The sequence below is a fragment of the Hemicordylus capensis genome, chromosome 2 (assembly GCF_027244095.1).
Source record: "Hemicordylus capensis ecotype Gifberg chromosome 2, rHemCap1.1.pri, whole genome shotgun sequence".
Taxonomy (NCBI): Eukaryota; Metazoa; Chordata; class Lepidosauria; order Squamata; family Cordylidae; genus Hemicordylus; species Hemicordylus capensis.
Window position 1 is genome coordinate 225383256 of NC_069658.1, and position 25908 is coordinate 225409163.

General features: G+C 48.0%; 1 protein-coding gene across 3 annotated transcripts; it reads left to right on the plus strand.

Moving 5' to 3' along the window:
• Window positions 1-260: 260 nt before the first annotated feature.
• LOC128346976 (HLA class II histocompatibility antigen, DM alpha chain) lies at window positions 261-22384 on the plus strand. 3 transcript variants are annotated; one of them, XM_053300859.1, is made up of 5 exons: window positions 261-348; window positions 14443-14709; window positions 16494-16775; window positions 16868-16996; window positions 19920-22384. In XM_053300859.1, the coding sequence occupies exons 1-5, from the start codon at window positions 270-272 to the stop codon at window positions 19922-19924; spliced, it is 762 nt and encodes a 253-aa protein (XP_053156834.1). In that variant the 5' UTR covers window positions 261-269; the 3' UTR covers window positions 19925-22384. The 3 variants fall into 3 exon arrangements, with proteins under 3 accessions (XP_053156834.1, XP_053156832.1, XP_053156833.1); XM_053300857.1 differs by lacking the exon at window positions 261-348 and adding an exon at window positions 10097-10278; XM_053300858.1 differs by lacking the exon at window positions 261-348 and adding an exon at window positions 10097-10278 and having other exon boundaries at window positions 14446-14709.
• Window positions 22385-25908: the final 3524 nt, after the last annotated feature.

The following is a 25908-nucleotide window of genomic DNA, read 5'->3' on the forward strand; positions in this document are numbered from 1 at the left end:
ATCTCTCTGTCCTGGGAGATTCCAGGGAGGGAATTTGGAACTTTGTGCATGCAAGCATGTAGGTATTTTTCCCAGAGTTGCCCTGTAGTGACCAGTCTTCCCACCCTCTAAAGAGTTAACAGGAAGTGAACCCTTGTCTTGACTGATAGGCTGGTGAACTCCAGGGCTCACCCAATCAGTCCAACAGGAGTGGGACATGAGAGCTGCAAGTGGGAATTCTGGGAACATGAAAGGAAGTCGTGGCAGAGTGCGGACTAGAGTTAGGTTGGATGTCTCATGGCTGGAGACTACAGGATAATATTTCACGGGGAGAGATCTGCAGGAGGCTTGACTCTCATCAGGAGTTTGGTGAGTCAAGGAAAGATGATTTCAAGACTTCGTGGCTTCGGGAACCCAGCTTAGGGAACAGTTTGTGTAGTCAGACTTTGCATCAGGAAATTTATTTTGATTTGTGTGTGCACTTCACATTTCCTAAATATCTGTTATTTGCAACTATGTAACTCAGGATGGCTGGTGTGTAGCTATAATTGAGCGGATGGGTTCAAAGAACTTGGGCCTCCAAGCTCCTGAGGGCTCCCCAGCTCCCCCTCCCCATCTTCTTCATTATCTCCCTCACTCCGAGGGGCCGCTGAAGAGTGGGTGGACACGGGCCCCCTCTCTCCTAGCTACGCCCCTGCTGGTTGCCACCACAAACACATCAGACAAGGGATCTGCTCTGAGGGGTCCGGAGCAAGTGGTCATCATCAGAAGCAAAGGTGGCAAGTTTTTGCCTGGAAGGAGGGCACTCTTTGCACATGGGAAGTCCCAAGTTCAGACCCAGCCTCCCCGCTTGAAATGGTTTCATGAAGCAAGGCTCAGAAAGGCCTCTCTCTCTGCCTGAGGCCTTGGTTGCCAGCAGGGGCACTGCTAGGAGCTTAAAAGACCAGGCCTTGGGCCCACAGCCCCCTGTTGATAATTAAACTCAGTCAAACTTTTCCCTGCCCCAGAATAATTATGTGTGTTTCTTAAAGTCTCTAATAAAACAGCCCCTCTGAAGGTGGAAGCAGCAGAGAGCCAGGTGAGGCTAGGAGCTCTCTCCCCTGCTCTGGGCAGGTACCTCCAGTACTGCACTTCCTTTTTGGAAGAGGTCCTGGAGAAGGGAGGTGGCAAATGAGATTCAGGGCTCTGAGCAATCCCTTTCTGTAGGCTCATGTGCCTTTCATAATAAGCAAAAATCCATGGACAAAAGGGGGCTGGAAGATGCGTTTATCAATAACCATTAGTCACAATTACTTTTAGGGGGCCTCAATGATCAGATGCAGTATACCTCTGAATGCCAGTTGATGGGGTGGCTCCACAAAAGGGAAGGCTCCTGCCCCCATGTCCTGACTTCCCTTTGGGGCTACTGGTGGGCCTCTGCTGGACTGGATATGCCCACTTGGACCTGATCCACCAGCTGGGCTCTCCTTGGGTCCTTAAATGCAGCTGGTGAAGCTTTCTCCATCAGTGCATCTCATGCGGACAGAGGCTGCACCGGATAATTTCTGCCTCTCAAATAGTAGCTGCTTGACAGTGCAGGCTCTGTCAATACCCACATCCAAGATGTGGTTTTTCTTTCTAGAACAGATGGTTAACTAAAGCATTATTTCTGCTTTTTTATAATACTTGGTATACGGATGGATTTTTTGGAGGGTTGATAACGGAGGGCTGATGAATTCATGATTGAGGTATGTCATTATGAGATGTTCAAGAGATGTTAGCTGCGAAGTTACTTTTATCTTTCTTCTTTTTCTATGTTCTTTTTCTATCTCTATTGTCTTGTTGGAAAAATAATAAAAAAAGATTTTTTAAAAAGTGTAGTGGCTGCTTAAGGCACAAGAGCCGTGCCAGAAACAAGCAGTGGCAACCCTGGTACTGCCAGCGCTCAGGTTCCCCCAGGAATTTCTGCGGCCCTTTGGTGCAGCTTGTCCATTGCTGAATGACTTGTGCAAGTCATTTTAAAAGTGTTATTTTATGTCTCTTGTAGTATTATTATTATTATTTAATAATAAATGGTCTTGGGGTAGCAAGCATGACTTGTCCCCTTAGCAAGGCAGGGTCTGCCCTGGTTGCATATGAAAGGGAGACTAGAAGTGTGAGCACTGTAAGATATTCCCCTCAGGGGGTGGAGCCGCCACTCTGGGAAGAGCAGAAGGTTCCCAGTTCCCTCCCTGGCAGCATCTCCAAGATAGGGCTGAGAGAGACTCCTGCCTGCAACCTTGGAGAAGCCACTGCCAGTCTGTGAAGACAATACTGAGCTAGATAGACCAATGGTCTGACTCAATATATGGCAGCTTCCTAAGTTCCTATGTTCCATTTAGCTCAGTATTGCTAATGCCTATACTGACAGGCCGCAGTTCTCCAAGATTTCAAGGAGTCTCTCCCTGGAGGCTTTATACACAGGGCTTCTGCCCCGGATCTCCTTCAGAAGAGAGTGTGTGTGTTCACACACCAGCCAAACCTACCTTGAAGTCCCTTCAAGATTTTTGGACCCACTCCACACACAAGCTGGGCTTTGTGATGCAAATTCTATCTTATCTTGATGTATGTCTGGGTTTTTAAAATGCTGGTTTTAAGTTAAGCTAACCGCCTTAAGTGGCGCAGCGGGGAAATGCTTGACTAACAAGCAGAAGGTAGCTGGTTCAAATCCCCACTGGTACCATATCGGGCAGCAGCGATATAGGAAGACGCTGAAAGGCATCATCTCAGACAGCGCAGGAGGAGGTCCTGGTGGCAGATGCAGCGGGCAGGTAAGCAGGGAGGCAGGAGTCAGCCATGGCAGGGGCCACGGGCAGGCAAGCAGGTGGGTGTGCAACAGGAAGGGCTGGCATCTCCATATCTTCTGCCTCCCACTGGGGCAGATGCAGGAGGGATCACCAAAGCCAGCCTTTTCTTGGAATGCCAAAAATCCTTGGGCAGGCCCTGGAGCGCAGACTTTAAAAAGCAGTAAAATTCTGATCCCTACAGCACACCCTGGCATGCCACACAAACAGCAAAGTGTCCCCCCTCCCCCCGCCCTTGATCTCTTGGTGAAAGGCAGGATATAAATGTCCGAGGCACTTTTTCAAGTGGAGGCTCTCTTGGATTTACTGTTCCTTCCAGCCCCCCAGCATAACATCCCTCCCTGTGACTGGTGGCGAGGGGGGTGGTCTCCTTTATTTTTCTTTTTGGGTTATGGACCCCCTTGAGACAGAGAAACTTCTTCTCATTCCCTTTGCTGTTTAATCTGCATTGTGAACTTTCTTCCTTGAAAAAATCTTTATCAATAATAACAATAATAAAGACATTTATTCAAAACATTTTTAGCTGTCTATCTTCTACCTTCCAAATTAATTCCAGAAACAGAAATTCCAGCTTAACTCTCACCACCAGAGGTAACCAATCCTGCCCCGCTCTGGAGACACATGCCCTCCGCTCGGACATCCTGGGAAGTGTGCTTCTTTGTGCAATCACTTGTTTGCAGGTTGCTTGCCAAAGGCTTTTCCTCTTCTGCTGCTGCACATGGAATCCCATCAAAGTTCCCTTGGGACTACTCTGGAGCAAATTGCTGGAGGAGCCTTGCATCAGAGATGACCTTGGAATTTCCCCTCACAGAGCTGTGTCTGTGACTCATTGCAGGTTCCACATACAGTACTCTCTCTCACAGACACACCCCAGCCCCTAGAAAAGGGAATTTTCACTCCGACCAGGAAGTGAAAGTGAAACTCACCACTACACTTCTGTTTAATTTCTACAGAAAGAGTTTCTAAAGCTCAGAGCATCCTGTGAGCCAGAAGTTCCTGAAAGCCTACTCCTTAATTGGAGGGGGAGGGTGTGGCCCCTTTCCTTTCCTTTCCTTTCTGCAGGCTCCTGTGCCTTTCATAATAAGCAAAAATCCATGGGCAATCGGGGCTGGAAAATGTGTTTATCAATAACCATTAGTCACAGGGGGCCTCAATGATCAGATGCAGTATACCTCTGAATGCCAGTTGATGGGGTGGCTCCACAAAAGGGAAGGCTCTTGCCCCCATGTCCTGACTTCCCTTTGGGGCTACTGGTGGGCCTCTGCTGGACTGGATGTGCCCCACTTGGACCTGATCCACCAGCTGGGCTCTCCTTGGGTCCTTAAATGCAGTTGGTGAAGCTTTCTCCATCAGTGCATCTCATGCGGACAGAGGCTGCACCGGATAATTTCTGCCTCTCAAATAGTAGCTGCTTGAGAGGCAGAAATGCTCCAGTGCAGGCTCTGTCAACACCCACATCCAAGATGTGGTTTTTCTTTCTAGAACAGATGGTTAACTAAAGCATTATTTCTGCTTTTTTATAATACTTGGTATACGGATGGATTTTTTGGAGGGTTGATAACGGAGGGCTGATGAATTCATGATTGAGGTATGTCATTATGAGATGTTCAAGAGATGTTAGCTGCGAAGTTACTTTTATCTTTCTTCTTTTTCTATGTTCTTTTTCTATCTCTGTTGTCTTGTTGGAAAAATAATAAAAAAAGATTTTTTAAAAAGTGTAGTGGCTGCTTAAGGCACAAGAGCCGTGCCAGAAACAAGCAGTGGCAACCCTGGTACTGCCAGCGCTCAGGTTCCCCCAGGAATTTCTGCGGCCCTTTGGTGCAGCTTGTCCATTGCTGAATGACGTGTACAAGTCATTTTAAAAAGTGTTATTTTATGTCTCCATTATTATTATTATTATTATTATTTACAAGCACTGTCATAGGAACATAGGAAGCTGCCTTCAACCGAGTCAGATCCTTGGTCCATTTAGCTCAGTATTGCTAATGCCTACACTGACTGGCAGCAGCTCTCCAAGATATCAAGAAGGAGTCTCTCCCAGCTCTCCCTGGAGGCTTTACACAGAGGGCTTCTGCCCCGGATCTCCTTCAGAAGAGAGTGTGTGCATTCACACACCAGCCAAACCTACCTCGAAATCCCTTCGAGACTTTTGGACCCACTCCACACACAATCCAGGCTTTGTGATGCGAATTCTATCTTATCTTGATGTATGGCTGGGTTTTTTTAATGCTGGTTTTAAGTTAAGTTAACCACCTTAAGTGGGGCAGCGGGGAAATGCTTGACTAACAAGCAGAAGGTTGCTGGTTCAGATCCCCGCTGGTATTCTATCGGGCAACAGCAATATAGGAAGATGCTGAAAGGCATCATCTCATACTGTGTGGGAGGAGATGGCAATGGGAAACCCCTCCTATATTCTACCAAAAACAACCACAGGGCTCTGGGGCACCAGGAGTCCACCAACTCGATGGCACATTTACTTTTTCTGAAAATGCTGGAGCAAATGGTAGAAGCACTGGTGTAGAATCATTAGCATGATAAGGAAGATACTCTCTTTACAAATGCAGATCGGCAGGGAGCTCTCACTCTTCCCTCCCCCCAACTGGCTAGAAAGAAAACACAAAACACTGACGCCTGCCATGTGGACTTGTTTCAAAAGAAAACGGAGAGCAGAGGGGACGGACTGCTTCCTTCAGTGCTGTGAGTGTACTTTGAAGTGGCTTTGTTCAGCTCCTAAGCCTGAAGCCAAGTGTGAATAACTCCCTGGGACCTTTTGCATGTAAAACAGATGTTCTACCACTGAGTTAGGGCCCCATCCCCTAAGGGGAAGATCTTAGCAAACAGCACTCACATGTAGTCACCCATCCAAATGCAAACCAGGGCAGACCCAACTTACCAAAGGGGACAATTCATGCTCAGTAGCATGGCGCAGCAGGGAAATGACTTGACTAGCAAGCCAGAGGTTGCCGGTTCAAATCCCTGCTGATACGTCTCCCAGACTATGGGAAACACTTATATCAGGCAGCAGCGATATAGGAAGTTGCTGAAAGGCATCATCAAACATTGCGCAGAAGATGTTAATGGTAAACCCCTCCTGTGTTCTCTGTGGTTGCCAGGAGTCGACACCGACTCGGTGGCACCCTTTACCTTTACCACAAAACAATGTACAGGTGGCACTTTGCAGAGTGTGCAAGAGGCCCTTGGCCAAGGAGTTCACAGCCTACATTGCAAGAGCCATGGAGGCAGCAAAGGGACTACTGTGTTCCACTAAATTTAAATTATGAATCACGTCACAATAACTGGAGTATCCAAAGGAAATTCAAAGAGAAAAACTGACCCTGCTTCTCTTTGACTTTGATTTCCATTCTTCCCTGAGGTGTACTGAGCTTCCCTGAGGTGTACTGAGCTTTTTTTTTTTTACATTTATATCCTGCTCTTCCTCCAAGGAGCCCAGAGTGGTGTACTACATGCTTAAGTTTCTCTTTCACAACAACCCTGTGAAGTAGGTTAGGCTGAGAGAGAAAACTGGCCCAGAGTCACCCAGCAAGTATCATGGCTGAATGGGGATTTGAACTTGGGTCTTCCCAGTCCTAGTCCAGCACTCTAACCACTACACCACGCTGGCTTACCTTTCATTTACAAACAGCCAGCTAAAGTCTGTGTGGTAGTCAAGAGCCAGTGTGGTGTAATGATTAGGGTGTTGTATATAACTGGGCAGACACAAGTTCAAATTCCAATTCAGCCATGAAACTCACTGTGTAACTCTGAAGCAGTCATTTCTCTCTCAGCCCAATCTACCTCACAGGTTGTTGTGAGGATAATCATAATGATTTATACTCCTATGGGCTTCTTGGAGGAAGAGTAGGATCTATCTATCTATCTATCTATCTATCTATCTATCTATCTATCTATCTATCTATCTATCAGTCTATCAGAACAGAAATAGATCGTTTGTGCACAGTGCTAGCAATGTCAGCTGTAATATCTGCTTCACAGTACTGATAACATCTGTGCATGTACACCTGTCTAGTCTGTGTGCGTGTGTGTGTGTAATTTCCATTCATTCACAAAAGTATTCATGGCTCTATCACTGCCACATCTTAATGTAATCAAAGAGATTTACAAAACGTTCAGGACCCTGTCCCTCAATGTTCTAGCCCATCCCTTCCACACCCAGGTTTTTCTGAGTGTTTTTCTGAGTACTTTCTTGGGCTTGGCTCTTATCATTTTTGTTGTCATGAACAGATTCCTCAATACATTTCAGTTTCCTTTCTGTATGCAGTTTCCCCACTCATTTAGCAATAGACCTGGTCTTGCCCTACAGAGAGGAGTCCACCATCTGCTACAGCTGGAATCTGTCGCAATTCCTCCATCCAGGTCTGTCTCTGATCTTGCTTGGCCACCAAATATGCAAAAAGCTAGCCTCAGTAATCAGTTTCTTCACTGAAAGGTTTTTACACCTTGCCTTTCAACAATGGACCTCAAAGTGACTTGTGAAACCAATACAATATGTAAATAAATTAATCAGTGAGAATCAATAAATCAGCTAGAGGAACATAGGAAGCTGCTTTCTAGTGAATCAGACCATCCAGCTCAGTATTGTCTGCACAGACTGGCAGTGGCTTCTCCAAGGTTGCAGGTGGGAGTCTCTCTCAGCCCTATCTTGGAGATGCCCGGTAGGGAACTTGGAATTTCTGGATGCTGGTCTTGGAAGCATGAATTGTCCCCTTTGCTAAGCAAGGTCCACCCTGGACCTGGTTGCATTTGAGTGGGAGACTACATGTGAGCATAGTAAGATATTCCCCTTAGGGGATAGGGCCACTCTGGTTCGAACTGGCAACCTCTTGCTCGCTAGGCAAGTCATTTCCTTGCTGCGCCAGTAGCAAGCATGAATTGTCCCCTTTGCTATGAAGGGTCTGCCTTGGTTTATTTATTTCTATGAACGGTCTGCCCTGGTTTGTTTGTTTGTTTGTTTGTTTTTACATTTATATCCCGCTCTTCCTCCAAGGAGCCCAGAGCGGTGTACTACGTACTTGAGTTTCTCTTCACAACAACCCTGTGAAGTAGGTTAGGCTGAGAGAGAAGTGACTGGGAGACTCCATGTGTGAGCACTGTAAGATACTCCCCTTAGGGGATGGGGCCGCTCTGGGAAGAGCAGCTGCATGCTTGCTTGCATGCAGAAGGTTCCAAGTTCCCTCTCTGGCAGCATTGCCAAGACAGGGCTGAGAGAGACTCCTGTCTCAACCTTGGAGAAGCCGCTGCCAGTCTGTATAGACAATTAAGAGCTAGATGGACCAATGGTCTAACTTGGTAGGAGGCAGCTTCCTATGCCCCTAACCTTGAGGAGAAACCTCAGTTGGGGAGAGGAATCCTCAGAGGGGAGAGGAAAGACACTTTGACTTGGAGAAAAATATCTTGTGGAGGGGGGAGTACAGTAAAAGGAAGGGCTCCTGAAATGCCTAGAAGGGATCTGCACCCCTGGTGGGCAACACAGTGCAGTCACTAGCCTGGATGTGACCAGGAGCCGTCAGAGGCCAAGCACAGTGCACATTGTCAACACCTGGCCCAGGAGGCATTAGGAGGGACTGTCTAGCTCGGGGGGGGGGGTTGTCTAACACCCCCCTCCCCGCAGATGTTGTTGGACTACTGCGTCCATCCTCCCCAGCCAGCCACAACAGCCTGGGAGCACTGTGGCTGGGGAGAATGGGAGTTGTCGTCCAACCAACTGCAGCTGGAGATGGACCCAAGTTTGAGAACCTCTGGACTAACTCTATAAGAGCTGTTGGGCTGTGGAACAGTCTGGCTCCTGCATTGGTGGGCTCTCCTTAGCTGCAGGTTTTCAAAGAGAGGCTGGACAACCATCTGTCTGGGATGCTGGAGCAGTTTCCTGCACTGAGCAGGGAGGTGGACTAGATGACCTCCAAGGTCCCTTCTAATATTGTCGCATTTGGAATGCTGGACTAAGACTGGGGAGACCAGAGTTCAAATCCCCATTCAGCCATGAGACTTGCTGGGTGACTCTGGGCCAGTCACTTCTCTCTCAGCCTAACCTACTTCACAGGGTTGTTGTGAGGATAAATTTAAGTATGTAGTACACCGCTCTGGGCTCCTTGGAGGAAGAGCAGGATATAAAATGTAAAATAAACAAACAAATAAATAAATAATAGTGCCATTTGTTGGCTGTGGGGCAGGGAGACTTTCCCATGCTTCATGTGGGTACATGAGGGAGGGGAAGGAGAGCTGGTCTTGTGGTAGCAAGCATGACTTGTCCCCATAGCTAAGCAGGGTCTGCCCTGGTTGCATCTGAATGGGAGACTTGATGTGTGAGCACTGCAAGATATTCCCCTCAGGGGATGAAGCCGCTCTGGGAAGAGCAGAAGGTTCCAAGTTCCCTCCCTGGCTTCTCCAAGATAGGGCTGAGAGAGACTCCTGTCCTGTCTGCATCCTTGAAGAAGCCACTGCCAGTCTGTGAAGACCATACTGAGCTAGATAGACCAATGGTCTGACTCAGTATATGGTAGTTTCCTACGTTCCTATGAGATGCTGCCACTGCTCTGCAGGGCTCTTTGTTGGCCCCTCAGGGCTTGCCAGAAGCCTCCCCAATGAGGCCAGATTATGACATGCTGAGGCCCCTAAGCTACGGCAAATGTAAAAGGGCCCATAGCGTTACTATAGGCAACAACCATATAACTAAAAAAACAATTACAATGAAATAGTAAAGCTTTGTTTTTACTTGGCAAAGAAGGCAACGAAAAACTAATAACCTAACAAAAAGTTATCTTGCAATAAGCCTATTTGCATTAGAAATACTTTGAAATGACAAGACATGACCTATAACTTGAAATGTGGTCATTTATTTGTATTCCGAGGCTCGTCATAATGTGAGGCTCTAAGCTGCAGCAGCTTACTTAAAAAGGTAAAGGTAAAGTGCCTCATCAAGTCGATTCTGACTCCTGGCGCCCACAGAGCCCTGTGGTTTTCTTTTGGTAGAATACAGGAGGGGTTTACCATTGCCTCCTCCCGCCCAGTATGAGATGATGCCTTTCAGCATCTTCCTATGTCTGCTGCCCAACACAGTACCAGCGGGGATTCGAACCAGCAACCTTCTGCTTGTTAGTCAAGCATTTCCAATCCGGCACACTGTCCCCACCACCACCTGGCCCAGCCGAGATGTCCCATCTCTGGGCTTCGAAGCGGCCATCTGTGTGGCGCGGCCGAAATGCAGCCGCTTCTCCTTGGCAACAGATGACTCTGCAGCGCAGGGCAAAAGCCATTGGCTGGCAAGCGGGAGGCATCGCTGGAGGGAAGCTGACCTGGGGGCGGGGGGTGCTCCACGGGGGCTCAGGCTCAGGAGTGTGGCTGGAAGAAGCAGCAGCAGCGATGGGTGCCATCGGGAGGTGCAGCTGGATGCTAATGAGAGCCTGCTGGGCCTGGGCCTTGCTTTGGGGGGCGCCGGCGGCAGTGGTGGCGAGTGCAGCAGGTACAGAAACGCGCGCGTGCGCGGTTGGCACTGCCTACGTGAGAACCGGGCTGGGGGCGCAGACAGACGCGGCGGTGCTGTGTGCTTGTCTGGAGCCTGGAGGGGTTAGGCTCACCCCGAGGGTACTGTCTGGATTGCAACTCTGCCAGCGGCAGCGGAGGACCGCGCAATTCCACCCTCTGTGAAGTTCACGCCCCTTTCCTTGGAAGAGCCCCTGCACCATTAAGAGGTGCGTCGCGGCAGGCAGAAATTCAACCCATGCAGAGCGCCGAAGTATGGAAGGGGAGGAAGCTTTCTGGGTCCGCTTGCTGCCGCCTTTCCCACTCTGCCTTAATCTGCGTGTAACTCAATTAAAACTTGGTGTGAGTTAATTTTCTTGGGATCTGCAGCTGCAGGTGGTATTTGAAATGCGAAACCGTGTTTTGGACCGAAGGTTCGCTAGAGCAACGATTAAATTTCACGTACAGTTTCAGGCTTTTGCATTTTCACTTTTGAAATTAAATGTGGAGAGATGCTTCCCTCTTATTGATTTAAGTGGTATGCTGCTGTTAAGTAGCAATCTGACAGTTTCCGTATTTTTATGCCTTGCTTCCCCCTTCCACTTCCAGTATCCTGAAACCGATCAACCCCCGTCTGGGTGGAAAGAGTGCTGGGAGGCTCTGCTCAAGATCCTTTGCCCTATCCAAGGCTCTGCTACTCTTGGATCAAAGATCATAGCCTGAGCCGCCCACACCCCTACCCCACTACTTAACTTGCTGGAGTTTCTTATTCACAGCTGAGAACTGCTTGCTATAAACTTCTTTTTAAAACTGCTGTAAACAGTAGTACCCACCAATAACAGTTTCCAGTACCAACCAGTAACAGTTTCCAGTATCCACCAGTAACGGTGTGCATGGTTGTTTCCTGGATCTGCTTGATCTTTGGAAGAATCCCTGTCAGTCAGCCATAGGAAGCTGCCTTATTCTGAGTCAGACTCTTGGTCCATCTAGTTCAGTATTGTCCACCCTGACTGGCAGCAGCTCTCCAAGTTTTCAGGCAGGAGTCTTACCCAGCAGGGGTGTAACTGTAATAAGGCAAGGGGAGGCAGTTGTCTGGGGGCCCACTGCCTTGGGGGGACCCCCAGAGGCAAGTCACATGACTGACTCCCCCAGCCTCACACTCACCCGGGGTTCCTTCATTTGTATTCATCCTCCAGAATTGATGTGAGTGTTAAGACCTGGAGCTACCAGAACAGCATGTCTTTCTCTAGTACCATTACATGACTTGCATCGTCCACAATTTATAAAACCTTTAAAAAAATAATTTAGAATGATGTTCTTTTGTGGCACATAGGTGGTCTTTTTTGTTACCACAGCCTCATTTAAGATTTCTTTACTTCATGAGCTGAGCTTCGGGGGTGTCTCTGGGCCCACTCCAACCTTGCTACGCTCCTGTTACCCAGCCCTACTTGGAGATGCTGACAGGGACTGAAAGGATGTGAAAATGGGGGACTGCGCACTTTCAGGGTTGTGCACAGGCACAGGCATGTCTACACATGCAAAGGAATTAAGAAGATATATCTGCACATGCATGAGAGTGCATACTCAGGCTATCTGCATGTGCACAAGTGACTGCACTGCACATGCACAGAAGAGTAAGATATAGCCCTCCATGCTGCCCACCTCTTCCCCAACACCCCATTTAGATGTTTAATCTCTGGGGACCCAGGGGAAATATCTGAGAAAATGCAGAAGAGAGAGAAAAGTGGGGCAATGATTTATCAGTGCCTGCAAAAGAGGGACTGCCCTGAATCCGATCAACAGCTTTGTGTAAGGAATTCCTGTGCCCCCCTCACTGCCCCAAATTATTTCAGCATGCCCTGAGCTTATCCTATATAATAAAATGGTTGGTTACCTGCGTCCGTGTCTTTTTCGGGTGTTCTGCGCATGCGTGGTGCGCGCGTGCGCAGAACACAGCAAGAGAGACACGGAGCGGGCGCCGGGCACCATGTTGGGCGGGTGGAGGAGAAGCGAAGCGGCGGGCCGAGGAGAAGCGGCCGACGCCAGGCGGGCTGAGGAGAAGCGGCCGACGCCGGGCGGGGGGAGGAGCAGCGGCAGGCCGAGGACAAGCGGCCGACGCCAGACGGCCAGGCGAAGCTAGGAGGCTGTGGGGGAAGCCAGGCGAGGCGGCAGCGGCCCCGGATGGCGCCCCGGCCGGAGGAGGCGGTGGGCCTGGGCGGGAGGAGGCGGCGGGGGAGGGCGGAGAAGGTGGCGGGCCCGGGGGAAGCCGGAGGAGGTGGCGGGCTGGCGCCCAACATCGGGCTCCGCAGCAGTGGCGGGGAGACAGGGCCGGATGGCGGCGGCGGACGCACTCGGCCCCGCGGGAGACGGGGGGTGGCGAGAGAGAGAAAGTTAGCTGGCCCCAAAGGTCTACTACCGCCTGTTAATTTAACGGGCTGAAAGTTACTAGTCTATATATATTTAAGCATAGCACTTCCACCTTTCTTGTGTGTGAATATTATAATTGTCTATGTAAATTCATTTAATTGATTTCCATTCGGTTCATCTTGCAGGCCTACTCAGCTTCGGCCCTCCTGCAGATGGTGGGCTACAAATCCCATAAACCCTGGCTATTGGCCACTGGTGCTTGGGATTATGGGAGCTATAGTCCAAAAACAGCTGGGGGGGCCAAAGTTGAGCAGGCCTGAAAGGTTATCATTGCTGACAGGTTATTTATTTAAAGAACAAGATTCCATTTTTTAACCTCCCCCCCCATAATAACAGCCTTGTCTAGGTATAGGACTCCATCAGACTAGTGGATGGGAAAAACAGACTGTGAAGTCCTCATAGGAACATAGGAAGCTGCCTTATACCGAGTCAGACTCTTGATCCATCTTGCTCAGTTTTGCTTATACTGACTAGTAGCCGCTTTCCAGGGTTTCAGGCAGGAGTCTCTCCCAGCCTTACCTGGAGATGCTACCAGGGATTGCACCTGGGGCAATCTGTGTGCAAAGCAGATGCTCTTCCACTAAGCTACAGCCCCATCACCTTGTGGTTCTACCCACCCTGTGTGGGCAGAGCTTTATAGATACTGTGATTCCATCTCTAAGCTTGACGGATCTAGCTGATCATTACCGATTAGTCTATGGATGGGTGCATAAGTATTATTATTTTTATTATTATTAATTTGTTTATTCGATTTCTATACCGCCCTTCCAAAAATGGCCCAGGGTGGTTTACACAGAGAAATAATAAATAAATAACAAATAACAAATAAACAAACCCTTTAAGAAGGGTTTGGATAACTTCATGGAGGAGAGGTCTATCAACGGCTACTAGTCGGAGAGCTATGGGCCACCTCCAGCCTCAAAGGCAGGATGCCTCTTGAGTACCAGTTGCAGGGGAGTAACAGCAGGAGGGCATGCCCTCAACTCCTGACTATGGCTTCCGGCGGCATCTGGTGGGCCACTGTGCGAAGCAGGATGCTGGACTAGGTGGGCCTTGGGCCTGATCCAGCAGGGCTGTTCTTATGTTCTTATGTTCTTAAATGTTAAATGTACCCAGAATGTTGGGGGCAATATGCTAAATCATTGTAAACCGCTTAGAGAGCTCCGGCTATAAAGCGGTATATAAATGTAAGTGCTATTGCTATTGCTAAGTGCTAAATAAGATAGATCCCTGCCCCCAAAGGGCTCACAATCGAAAAGAAACATAAGATAGACACCAGCAACAGTAAGTGGTACTCTCCCCCTGCTGAATAAAGAGAATCATGACGTTAAAAGGTGCCTCTTTGCCAAGTACAGCATGCATTATGGGATGGGTGCAGCTGCTGGAGGAGAAGGAGCATAAAAGGACCTGTGAGTTAACATGTAATGCTGACTGAGCTTCTTCCCTTTTTCTTCTTAGTGGATTTTATGTTTAGACTGCCGCTTTGATTTCATTTGACCTCTTCCCCAAACCACTAACTTTTATAGATTGTGAGATCTTGGGGACAGGAGTATTAACATTCGGGGTGAGGTGGGGGAATACTGTAATATACTTTGAGTACATGAGACAGTGTGAGATATAAATCAAATCAAATAAGTGGGGTAGTACATATACGGCAGTACATGAATATATGCTTGGAAATGTGTGCTTTCTCTCATTGTTATTTCTTCTCTTTCTTTCTCCCCCCCCCCTTCTCTAGAAGACCCCGCCCATGTCTTCTCCGAGGTGTTCTTTTGCCAGAAGGACTCCCCATTTTCTGGCCTGGCCCAAACTTTGGACAATGACCTGCTTTTCTGGTTCAGCTTTCCAGGGTCCAGCTGGCATGCCCGCCTGCCTGATTTCCAGCCTGAGCTGCACAGCCGGCCATCTGTGGATAACATCAGCCGGGAAAATAAAAACTGTGACCTTATCCTAGACTACCTCACTCACTTTTCTGATATGTATATACTAATGCCTGAAGCCAAAGGTAAAGCTTTACATGGCCCTGCATGGATAATGATAATGTGTAAATAATGATGATACTTCTGCATTTCTGAAGGGCCCAGACCGCTTTTCCTATAGATTCCCAAGAGAATTGGGGCTTCTCATTTTGTAACAGGGATAGATGTCCTGACTGACCTCTTTAAGAATTCATAAAGCAATATTAGTTGATTTGTTATATATGTTTTAATCAATTAAACCTGCATGAACTTTGCAAATGATGAAAGCCATCATCTTGCAGGAAAAGTACTTTGTTTTTAAATTTTGCACACACATCTTATTAGCAGCTCCATCTCAGAAAAGGCATTCCCTTCTGCATATGAAAGAAAGTTAAGTGAGAATGTCTCTTCTGAAAAGAGACCCACCCTGCTATGGATTTTGTATCTATTTGTAGTTGTTGATTTTAGATTATGTATGTGGATTTATTTATTTCTTTGTTTGTTTGTTTAACATATTTTTATACCACCCAAAAAACTTACGTCTCTGGGCGGTTTACAACAAAACAAAATGAATGAAAACAGAAAAAGTTAAAACATTACAACAATTTAAAATCTCCAAACAATATTTTAAAACAATGTTAAAACCAGCAAAACAATACTTAATCTGTGAGTCAGCAGATGCGTCCTTAAAGACTTTTTAAAAGTTGTCAGAGAGGGGCAGCAGGCCCTAACTTTATTAAAAGTTGTCAATAAATGATGCAGCAGGCCCCATTTGAGAAGAGGCATTCTTTCCTGTGAAAGAGGGAAAGGCATGCTTTTCCGAAGATGGTATCTGGCCACTGTGTTTGTTTGTTTATTCATTTACTCAATTTTTTTTGCCACCTTTCATAAGACATCCCAAGGCGGTTTACAAAATTCAATATAATAAAACTCCATAAAAAACACCAGATTCCCCTTTACAAGCATAGCCCTCAAACCAGTCTGTATCAGACTGGGCCCAGTCCGGTTGGAACTCAGACCAGCTGCCTTTTTTTGAGGCCGGTCCAGTTAGAGTTCAAACCATCAAAGGGCTGGTTCACAGAAAACCCAGTTTGATTCTAACTGGTTCTGTCATACCTGGGCGGGTGAGGTGTGGCAGGGCTTCCGGCCCATTTAGGGGCTCTCTGTGCATGCACACACATGCGCCGATGCCCGAAATGGGCCCAAACTGGTCCGATCTGTCATTTGGGAGGCAGGTGGGCTCAGAGAAGGAGCTCTCGCCACCACCTCCCTCCCTCAAATGCCTGCACACCCACTGGCAGCTCCCGCCCCTGCCACACAGTGATGCTTTAAAAAAAGTCAAAAAAAATTTTTTGCCTTGCCCGACTGGGCAATGGTGGGGCTCCCCAGAAGACAGGAGGCCACAGACCAAATTCCGTGGCTAAGTGTACCTCTGGGATCAGACCCTGGTTAGCAATCCTGGTTAAATTCTGGTTAACTGCAGCTTTTTTACTGGGATTGCCCAGAAATTCTAGGTTCTCACAATGCACATCGCGGGTGTGTGTGGGGTTGGCTGACCAAGGTTAACTCTTTAACTGTGATTGTTCTGGTTGTGAGAATGTGGCCTACATGGGTCTCTACCCCATAACATATTTCTTTTGTGTCCGTGAGGAAGGCAGCGGTGCTGAAATGCGTTGGGCCTAAATAGAAGGTGTCATAATGTGAGATCAGTGGACCACCCTTTGGAGTCGTCGTCGTCCTCCTCCTCCTCCTCCTGCAGATGCCAGCCCCTCCTTTCCCCTTTTCCCCAGGGTCTGGACTGCCCTTCTCCTTCTCCTTCTCCTTCTCATAGGTGTCCCTCTGGTGGAGCTGTTCCCTCTGCAGCCCCTCCAGCTGGGCAAATCCAACACCTTGGTCTGCTCGGTGAGCAATATCTTCCCGCCATCTGCTGAGCTCACTTGGGAGCATCTGGGGGAGCCGGTGACTGCAGGGGTGTCCACCACTCAGATCTACCCTGTCGAGGATCTGGGCTTCCAGATGTTCTCCTACTTGGAGCTGATCCCCCGGGAGGAAGATATCTACAGCTGCACTGTCAGGACCCCCCGGGACAAGTTCAGCAGCATGGCCTTCTGGGGTGAGCTGCTTTCTCCTGCCTTCTCCTCTTCATGGCCTTTGCCCCATCCTCTTAAACTAACCCACGTCATTCATTCTGTCTTCTTCTGACAGTCCCCAGAGATGCCATTGCCTCAGACCTCCTAGTGAACATCCTTTGCGGAGTTGCTTTCGGAGTTGGAATTGTCTTGATGATCATAGGGATCGTCCTAATTGTCCAGTCTCGCAAGCCCAGAATCGCAGGTAGGCCAAGGTGCCTTGGTCTTTGGGGAAAGGTGTCTGGTTTATTGGTTACAGCAGGGAGGAAGAGAAGTCAGAACTCTAAGAGGGTGGTAAAAAAAAGGGGGGGGAGGGTTAGGGACCCCAGATCCAAGGGCAGAGCTACCACTGCGTGGTAGGGTTCAAAGAACCCAGGCCGCCAATGAAAAGAGCTGCCAGTGTCCTCCTTGTGTGTGATGTCACACACAAAGGGGGCACAGCACGATCACCGGAGGGCCCTCCCCAGCCCTCCCGATTGTAGGGATGTGCACGAACTTGTTCAGAGGCCCTTTTACGGGCCTCCAAACAAGTTCGAACAGTGCGGGGTTCGAACACTGCGGGGGGTTGAAGTTCGAAGGCAGGAGGGTCTCACTTTAAGGGTGGGGGAGGGTGCATTTAACCCTCCCCCCACTTTCCCCCCGCTGGTGCTCGGTGTTGGTAAAAGCCTTTGGGGCGGCAGCGTACCTCCCTGCTCCCCTTCCTCCTCTTTGGCTGGAAGTACTGGGTGCGTGTGCACATGTCAGATGGGCTCGATTGCGACGTGTGCACGTGTGGCTGATACTTCCAGCCAAAGAGGAGGAAGGGGAGCAGGGAGGTACGCTGCCACCCCGAAGGCTTTTGCCGACACCGAGTGCCAGCGGGGAAAAATCAGGGGGAAGGGTAAGTGCACCCTCCCCCGCCCTTAAAGTGGTACCCGCCACCCCCTCCCGGTTCCGTGAACATCCCTACCTGATTACATTTCCAGATAGTGCTTGCTGTCCCTCTCGCTGGAAGGAGAGAAAGGGAAATAAATGCATTCAGCTAGCAAACACTGGTTGGAAATGAGTTCTGGAAGGCTCTCCCAAGCCCAGGACACGCCCCCCCCTTTGTACATGATGTCACGTGCAAAGGGGCGTGGCCTGGGCTCTGGAGAGTCCGTGCCAGCTCTCCCCAGCTCACTTCCAGCCAGCATTTCCTGGCTGGCCAGATTTATTTCCCTTTCTCTCCCTCCATCGAAGGAGAGAAACACTGGTTAGAAATGCAACTGGGGAGGTCTGGGGGCCTGGGGTGGGCCCTCCGGTGTCCGGCCCATGCCCCCTTTGTGATGTCACATGCACCAGCATTGGGCGCGGGGGCTGCCAGCAGGACTTAACACAAGCAGCCCTTCTACTGTCTATGCCACTGCCCAGATCTCCCAGGATGTTGTTGGACTACAACTCCCATCATCCCCAGCCACAGTGGCTGGTCTCCAGGTTTCTTATGCCGCTGTGATTCTGAAAGGTGCTCAAGCTTGGACTCTAGCAGACTGCCAGGGGAAACCAGACCCCTTGCTGTTTAGCTGTTTAGACCAGTGATTTTTACTGTTTTCCAAGCAGGGGTCACTTGGGCAAAAAAAACCCCACCGCCCATTGATGTGGGAGCCATTCCCTACAGCACTGACCTTCGTGCAGTGCCGCAGTTTCCTCAGTGCTGAGAGCGTCACTTTAAGAGTGGCGGATCCTTCTCTTTAGAGCTCTAGGAGTGGAAGTGGAAAAGTAATGTCTGACGAGAGAAAAAAGTCCTGACAAGTAATGTACCAATATAGCTCAAGGATCCATCGGGCAAATAAAATATTTTTGTCTGGCTGGTGAACTGAGCCAACATTTCTTGACCCCTGGTGGTGAGGAAGCAGATTATACCTTTTAAAATTCATCAGTTGTCCTGTTGCTGCTGTCCCCGCCACTGCCCAGATCTGTGCAGCATCCTTCCCACCCGTCCTTATGCCCCTGCTATACCACTGGCTGGTGTGTGTGCACGGCGACCCTTCTGGCCATGTTTTTAATAGGACTGGTCTCTCCAATGGCCACCATGCATGTGCGTCAGCTAGCTGAGCAATAGGGGCAGGGCGCATGGCCGGGCAGACTCCGGGCAGAGCGGGGCGGTGGCAGGACACCTCCCCAATCTTCTATTTATATGGAGCGCTAAGATGATGCTTGGCATGCAGAGCCGCGTGAGTATTGAGCCCAGTCAGAGGCGGTGGCGGCGACTCCGTTGCTGCTCCAGGTGGGGGTGGCTCTGGAGCTCCAGTTGGGAGTATCTCCGGACTTGCGAGGAGGAGGAGGAGCAGGAGTGGAGGAATCTAGGGCTCAAATGAGGGTGGGGAGGCCTCTGGGGCAAGGGGACTGTGGCAGGGGGTGAGGAGAGCAATACAATACTAGCTTGCAGATGCTCTGTGCCGGTCAAGCTAGTTTTAAATAATCTGCTTCCTTAACAAGCCCCTCCTCCTGCCCCAGCTACCTCCGAGAGCCACCACAGCCGTTGAATGCAAGATTTGGCGCCCTGAATGACCACGTAGCCCCCCCCCGCCGCCCGACCAGGGCATGGGCTCACCTTGATGGCCAGGAATGGAGATCTCCTCCTGTGTCCTCTGGAAGTTAGGGTGCACACTGGACAGCGGGGAGGAGAGCTGGTTGTGGGGGAGCAAGCATGACTTGTCCCCTTAGTTAAGCAGGGTCCACCCTGGTTGCATATGAATGGGAGACGAGAAGTGTGAGCACTGAAAAAGATTCCCCTCAGGGGATGGAGCCGCTCTGGGAAAAGCAGAAGGTTCAAGATTCCCTCCCTGGCAGCATCTCCAAGATAGGGCTGAGAGAGATTCCTGCCTGCAACCTTGGAGAAGCCGCTGCCAGTCTGTGAAGACAATACTGGGCGAGATGGACCAATGGTCTGACTCAGTATATGGCGGCTTCTTATGTTCCTATGTTCCTATGTCTCTGAGGGGAAAGAAGAAGGAAGCCAGCAAATGGGAAGGGGGAGCCAGGATTCCTCTGGGGTTGAGCAGGGGGAGGAAGTGGGCAAGAGAAACAAAGGGGGACAGGCCGGGGTGGGGGGACGCACACACACTTGGCCCTCTTCCTGCCTCACCATGTTGACCTCCTTTCTTTCTCAGACTGAATCCTCCCATCAGCGCCATGAAGACTGGAAGAGAAGCAACTTGACTGTCCTTCTCGGATCACCACTGCCCCCACCACCACTATTGGCTGACCCCGCCCCTCACTCCTCCCAGCCAGGGATCGTTCTCTGGCTTTGCACCAAAAGAATATGAATATGACAAATATTTATATACTGCTTTTCAACAAAAGTTCCCAAAGCAGTTTACATAGATGTAAATAAGTTGATAAAATGGCTCCCTGTCCCTAAAGGGCTCACAAATCTAAAAAAGAAATGTAAAATAGACCCCAGCAACAGCCACTGGAAGGATGCTGTGCTGGGGATGGACAGGGCCAGTTGCAGATTCATATCACAGGAGGAAGGCACAGCCAACTTGCCTTCCCCATGGAACATGGGCAGAACTCAGGGTTGCCAACTCACCTGACAAAATCTGCCCTGTCTTGCTCTTGTGCCTTTTACGGGGGTTTGCGATGCAAAAATCCCTTGGGATCCATGACCACTCCTCATAAATGTCATATACTTCTACAAAGATGATGCATCAATTACTCAGTCAAGCATGAAGTAGTCCACCTGGCGCTTTGAACCTAGGTCCAGATATGGATCTCCAGGGCAATGTGTCTGGTTTTGTTTTGTTTTGTTAGTGGGGGGTGGATTTCCACAAGGGGTGCTGATTTAAAAGCTAATCCACCAAAAGAGTTAGAAGGATAGAGCAGGCCAGCTAGAACTGGAATTCAAGAGGTGAATAATGTTTTTTTGCAGGGGGCGTGGGGGGACAGGATAAGGAGATATCCACACCACCCTTCTTCACCTACTCCACCCCCGACTCGTCTGTTGTGCCTTAATCCATGTCATAATAACATTAGTGCCTAATTTATTGGTGGGGGAGGGTCAGGAATGCCACCTGCTTTTCGGTGCCAGCTCCTGTGCCTTGGTTGGCAGCCTAAACTTCTGCATGTCATTGTCAGGATTCTGTTTAAAAGACAGGATCAGGGCTGTTTGAACCCAAGTTGATCGGACCAGCGTGTAGTCATTAGGAAGAGGGGTGGAGAATATATAGAAACGATGTCCATAACAGAATGTCAAGATGTCTCAGGTTTTGGAAAGAGAGAGGTCCCAGGATGGGAAGTAGCTTCCTTTGTTTTATTTCTTAAACTCGGTGGTGAAGGGATGCAGCCCCAGAGCAGCCGGAGGCTGTTATTCTTACCTTATTCTTCGGCATGTAGGATTCGGCTCTCCGATTCTGTGTTTTAATGATAGGAGCTGAGCCCTGGAACTGGTGAAGCAAGAATATAGCAAGGCCTCTGAGCATGTGCAAAATACCTTCCCCTTGCACTAAGGAACCATCGCTTGCCCTCATACAGTTTAGATTGCAGGGGAAGGGATGGCAAACTGACGTCCAGCCTGAGCAGTGGGTTATCTTCTGGGCAGGATTAAACCCCAGAGCCCATTTTCTCTTCCCCCACCCCCACCCCATGCAGTGTTAATGCCCCTTAGAGAAGAATTCCATAACAAGCTTGGGTCCTCGCCCCAGAGGTTATTGGTCTATGGCTCCCATCATCCCCAGCCACAATGGCTGAAAGCTGGGAATGATGGGAGTTGTAGTCCAGCAACATCTGGGGGCCCGAATTTGAGAACCCCTTCCTTATATGTTTCCCTGTCCCACCCAACAGAAAATTTTGCATGGGATATTGGTCTGCCTGTGTGCCTGTCCATCCTTCAGTTCTGAGTATTTCAAGCAACTTTGAGCTCCCTCCGTGATTTAAATATAACTGGTTCTCTGTTGGGCACCTCAATGAGGACTAGGTGAATAGAACAACAGATGGAATCCCAGACCACAGCCTGTAAGTGGAGGAGATTCAACTGGTGCAGGGAGAGGCTTCACCCGTGAGATGCCTGGCTTTTGTGCAGCTGTCAACAGCAGCCTTGAATAATTTAATAAACCCACCTCACAGGGTTGTTGTGAGGCTAAATAGGATGATAAAAACGAAGATGACGATCTAAGATGAATCCATGGGCCTGGATGATGCCAACAGAGGCAGGGGTAGAATGCTGTAGATTTAAAATGGAAGATATCTTTTTATTTTATTTGTATTATTATTGTTTTTGCATTTTTATTCTGCTCTTCCTCCAAGGAGCCCAGAGCAGTGTACATGGTTATGTTTATCCTCCTAATGGTGAGGTAGGTTAGGCTGAGAGATACGTGACTCGTCCAGAGTCATCCAGTGAGTTTCATGGCTGAATGGGGATTTTAACTCGGGTCTCCCCATTCCTAGTCCCTCACTCTTATCCACTATGCCAGATTCCAAAAAGCTGAAATGTGTCAAAGAGAGAAATGAGAGACATTATAGTCAGGCAGCAAAGATCTTGTTTTCATTGATTCCCTGTTCATACTGGCAGATGCTGAATAAATAAATAAATTTGTTTTGGAAAATAAAATAAAATAAACTTGAATATTGTTTCTTTTCTTTTGGACTTGCTCATCTGTGCAGTGGGATCCAAAAGAGTCTAGAATATCTTTCCATGACCCTGAGGTTCCTAGCTTGATTTTCTGGATTGGCTCATTTGCTTTTTAACAGGTGCAGTTCTTACCTGCTGAGTTTCTGCCTCTTTTGCAAGATTTTACCCTATACCTAAGAATTGCTCTCCTTCCTTTTTCTGGCAGCGTCCCATACCTCTACTTCTCATGGTGCAAAGAGCAGTTCAACAGGTTAAGCTCTCCTCAGCTTAACCTGAAGTGATGGACAATTGCCACTGCCTCTTATGCTTTTGTTAAAGACAGAGGAGTGCTGCCAGGAACAAAAAAAAAAAGGTGGCAACTACTTTATACATAGGGCCTTGGGATTTTCTAAATGAAAGGCGGGGTATAAATTTAACAATAAAATAACAACAACAACAACAATAAATAAGGGTGTCAGCAGCATCAAGGCAGCTTGTGCACACGTGCATTCAGAATGAGTCCTTCTGATTCAACCTGAGCAGGATCTAAAATTAACTGAGTGGACATCCAAAAACTTGTGAACGCACACATGCCTTAGAGGGAACCGTGGTCAGCAGAGGAAGCCAGCTGCTCCCTCCGCACCTGAATTCAGCCAGTCCCATTGAATTTAATGGGGTTTACTACTCCCAGGTAAATGGGTATAGGATTACAGCCTTTGCCTCACATGGGAAAAGTCCTGAGGATACTCGTATTTGTATACATACATACAACACACACACACCCCAGAAAGAGTAGGGAAGGAGGTGGTTGCGGAGGTGCACCTAGGTAATTTTGGAGCCTGAACCTAAAGGCCTTTGGAGTGTCCCCCCCACTGCAAGTTAAGCATCCTCTGCCTACACACACACATACACACACCATGACACACACAGTATTTTTTAACACGTGGGTTCTTGAGAGTACAAACGGCAACTGAACTCACAAGTACATCAGAATATAAAACAGGTATATTTTAATTCATGCTAATATGCCTTAACAGAAACATTTCAACAAGCAACTTAACATATCCCCATCGCACACATTTCTTTCCCCACTCCCCCCTCTGCCTCTAAAACAATTGCTAACACAATCCCACAATTGCTAACTGGGCAAAGAGGCACCTTTTACCATGGTGATTCTCTTTATTTAGCAGGGTGGAAGTAACTGGCCCTATCCACCCCGCCAGCACAGTACTTCCAGTGACTGTTGCTGGTGTGTGTCTTATGTTTCTTTTCAGAATGTGAGCCCTTTGGGGACAGGGAGCCATCTTATTTGTTTGTTATTTCTCTTTGTAAACCGCACTGAGTCATTTTTGGAAGGGCAGTATAGAAATCAAATTATTATTATTAATAATAATAATAATAATCAAACCAAACATCTAAAACATCAAGTAAAATCAACCATCTGCTGTACATGGATGATCTGAAGTTGTATGGAAAGTCCCAGTCAGAAATTGAATCACTGCTAAGCACTGTCCGTATATTCAGTAGCGATATAGCAATGGAGTTTGGACTAGACAAGTGTGCTGCATTAATAATGAACAGAGGAAAAATAACAAAAACAGAAGGAATAGAACTGCCCAATGGAAGCAAGATCAAGAACCTGGAAGAGAAAGAATATTACAAATACTTGGGCATTCTCCAGGCTGATTGCATTGCACACACTGAAGTTAAAAGAAAAATTGGAAGTGAATACATCAGGAGAGTTAGAAAAATCCTCAAGTCCAAACTCAATGGCGGGAACACCATACAAACCATAAACACCTGGGCTATACCTGTGATCAGATACACTGCAGGAATAATAGACTGGACCCAGGCAGAGCTAGAGACGCTAGATCGTAAGACCAGGAAAATCATGACCATCAATCATGCTCTGCACCCCCGCAGTGATGTCGATAGGCTCTACCCCCTCGCAGCTCAGGTGGAAGAGGAATGCTGCAAGTCCATCAAACAGTAGAGGAGGAGAAAAGAGGCCTTGAAGAATATATCAAGGACAGTGAAGAAGATGCACTTCAAATGGTCAATAACGCGAAACTATTCAACACCAATGAAACAAAGCAGGCCTACAAGAAAGAACAAGTCAAGAACCGAGCAGAAAAATGGAAAAATAAGCCCCTGCATGGTCAATATTGGCACAATATAAGTGGAAAATCAGACATCACCAAGACCTGGCAATGGCTTAAGAATGGCAACTTGAAGAAAGAAACAGAGGGTTTAATACTAGCTGCGCAAGAACAGGCACTAAGAACAAATGCAATAAGAGCAAAAGTAGAAAAGTCAACAACGAACAGCAAGTGCCGCCTTTGTAAAGAAGCAGATGAAACAGTGGACCACCTAATCAGCTGTTGTAAAAAGATCACACAGACTGACTACAAACAAATGCATGGCAAGGTAGCAGGGATGATACACTGGAACATCTGCAAAAAATACAAGCTACCTGTAGCCAAGAATTGGTGGGACCGCAAAATTGAAAAAGTTGAAGAAAATGAAGATGTAAAAATATTATGGGACTTTCGACTACAAACAGACAAACTTCTGCCACACAATACACCAGATATAACTGTAGTCGAGAAGAAAGAAGAACAAGTTAAAATAATCGACATAGCAATACCAGGGGATAGTAGAATAGAAGAAAAAGAAATAGAAAAATCAATAGAAAAAATAGAAAAAACCAGAAATAGAAAAAATCACAAAGATCTACAAATTGAAACTGAAAGGCTGTGGCAGAAAAAGACCAAAAGAATCCCAGTGGTAATTGGCGCCCTGGGTGCAGTTCCAAAAGACCTTGAAGAGCACCTCAACACCATAGGGGCCACAGAAATCACCATCAGCCAATTACAAAAAGCAGCTTTACTGGGAACAGCCTATATTCTGCGACGATACCTATAACAACAGCAACAACATTGACAATAAAATTCTGGCATCCCAGGTCCTTGGGAAGGACTTGATGTCTGGATAAAACAAACCAGTCAATAACACCTGTCTGACTGTGTAAAATAATAATCATCATCATCATCATCATCCCCCAGTGAGGCACTAACTTGGTGTGGTTGTGGGGCTTGTGTGCTCTGAGGAAGGTGAGAGCTATGCCAGAGGTCCAACCATACTGGACAGGTCTCACCAGAGGAGCCAGACAAAGAGTGCCTCTCCCATCAACAATATGGTGAGATGTAACTTTAATAAATCTATACCGGATCGGTCGTCGCCCGGGTCAACAAGGACCGCGACAGGTGCTGGAGTCCCTGGACATCTGGTGGCAAGTGGGCAACAGGACTCAGGATCTTCAGTTGAGCAACCAGGGCTGAAGACAGCAAAGTTACTGGAAGAAACGTCGCTTAACCGAAAAAAATATACGAAAAATGCCAACAAGGAAATAATGATCTGCTATTACAAGTCTAGTCCAATTAGAAGAGGTTATTTTAAAAGAATGTACCAAATTTGGAAAGAGAAGCATCCAGATACAGAAATAACAGAACAAAGGCTAGCAGACCAGAGAAGAGACATAATAAGAAATA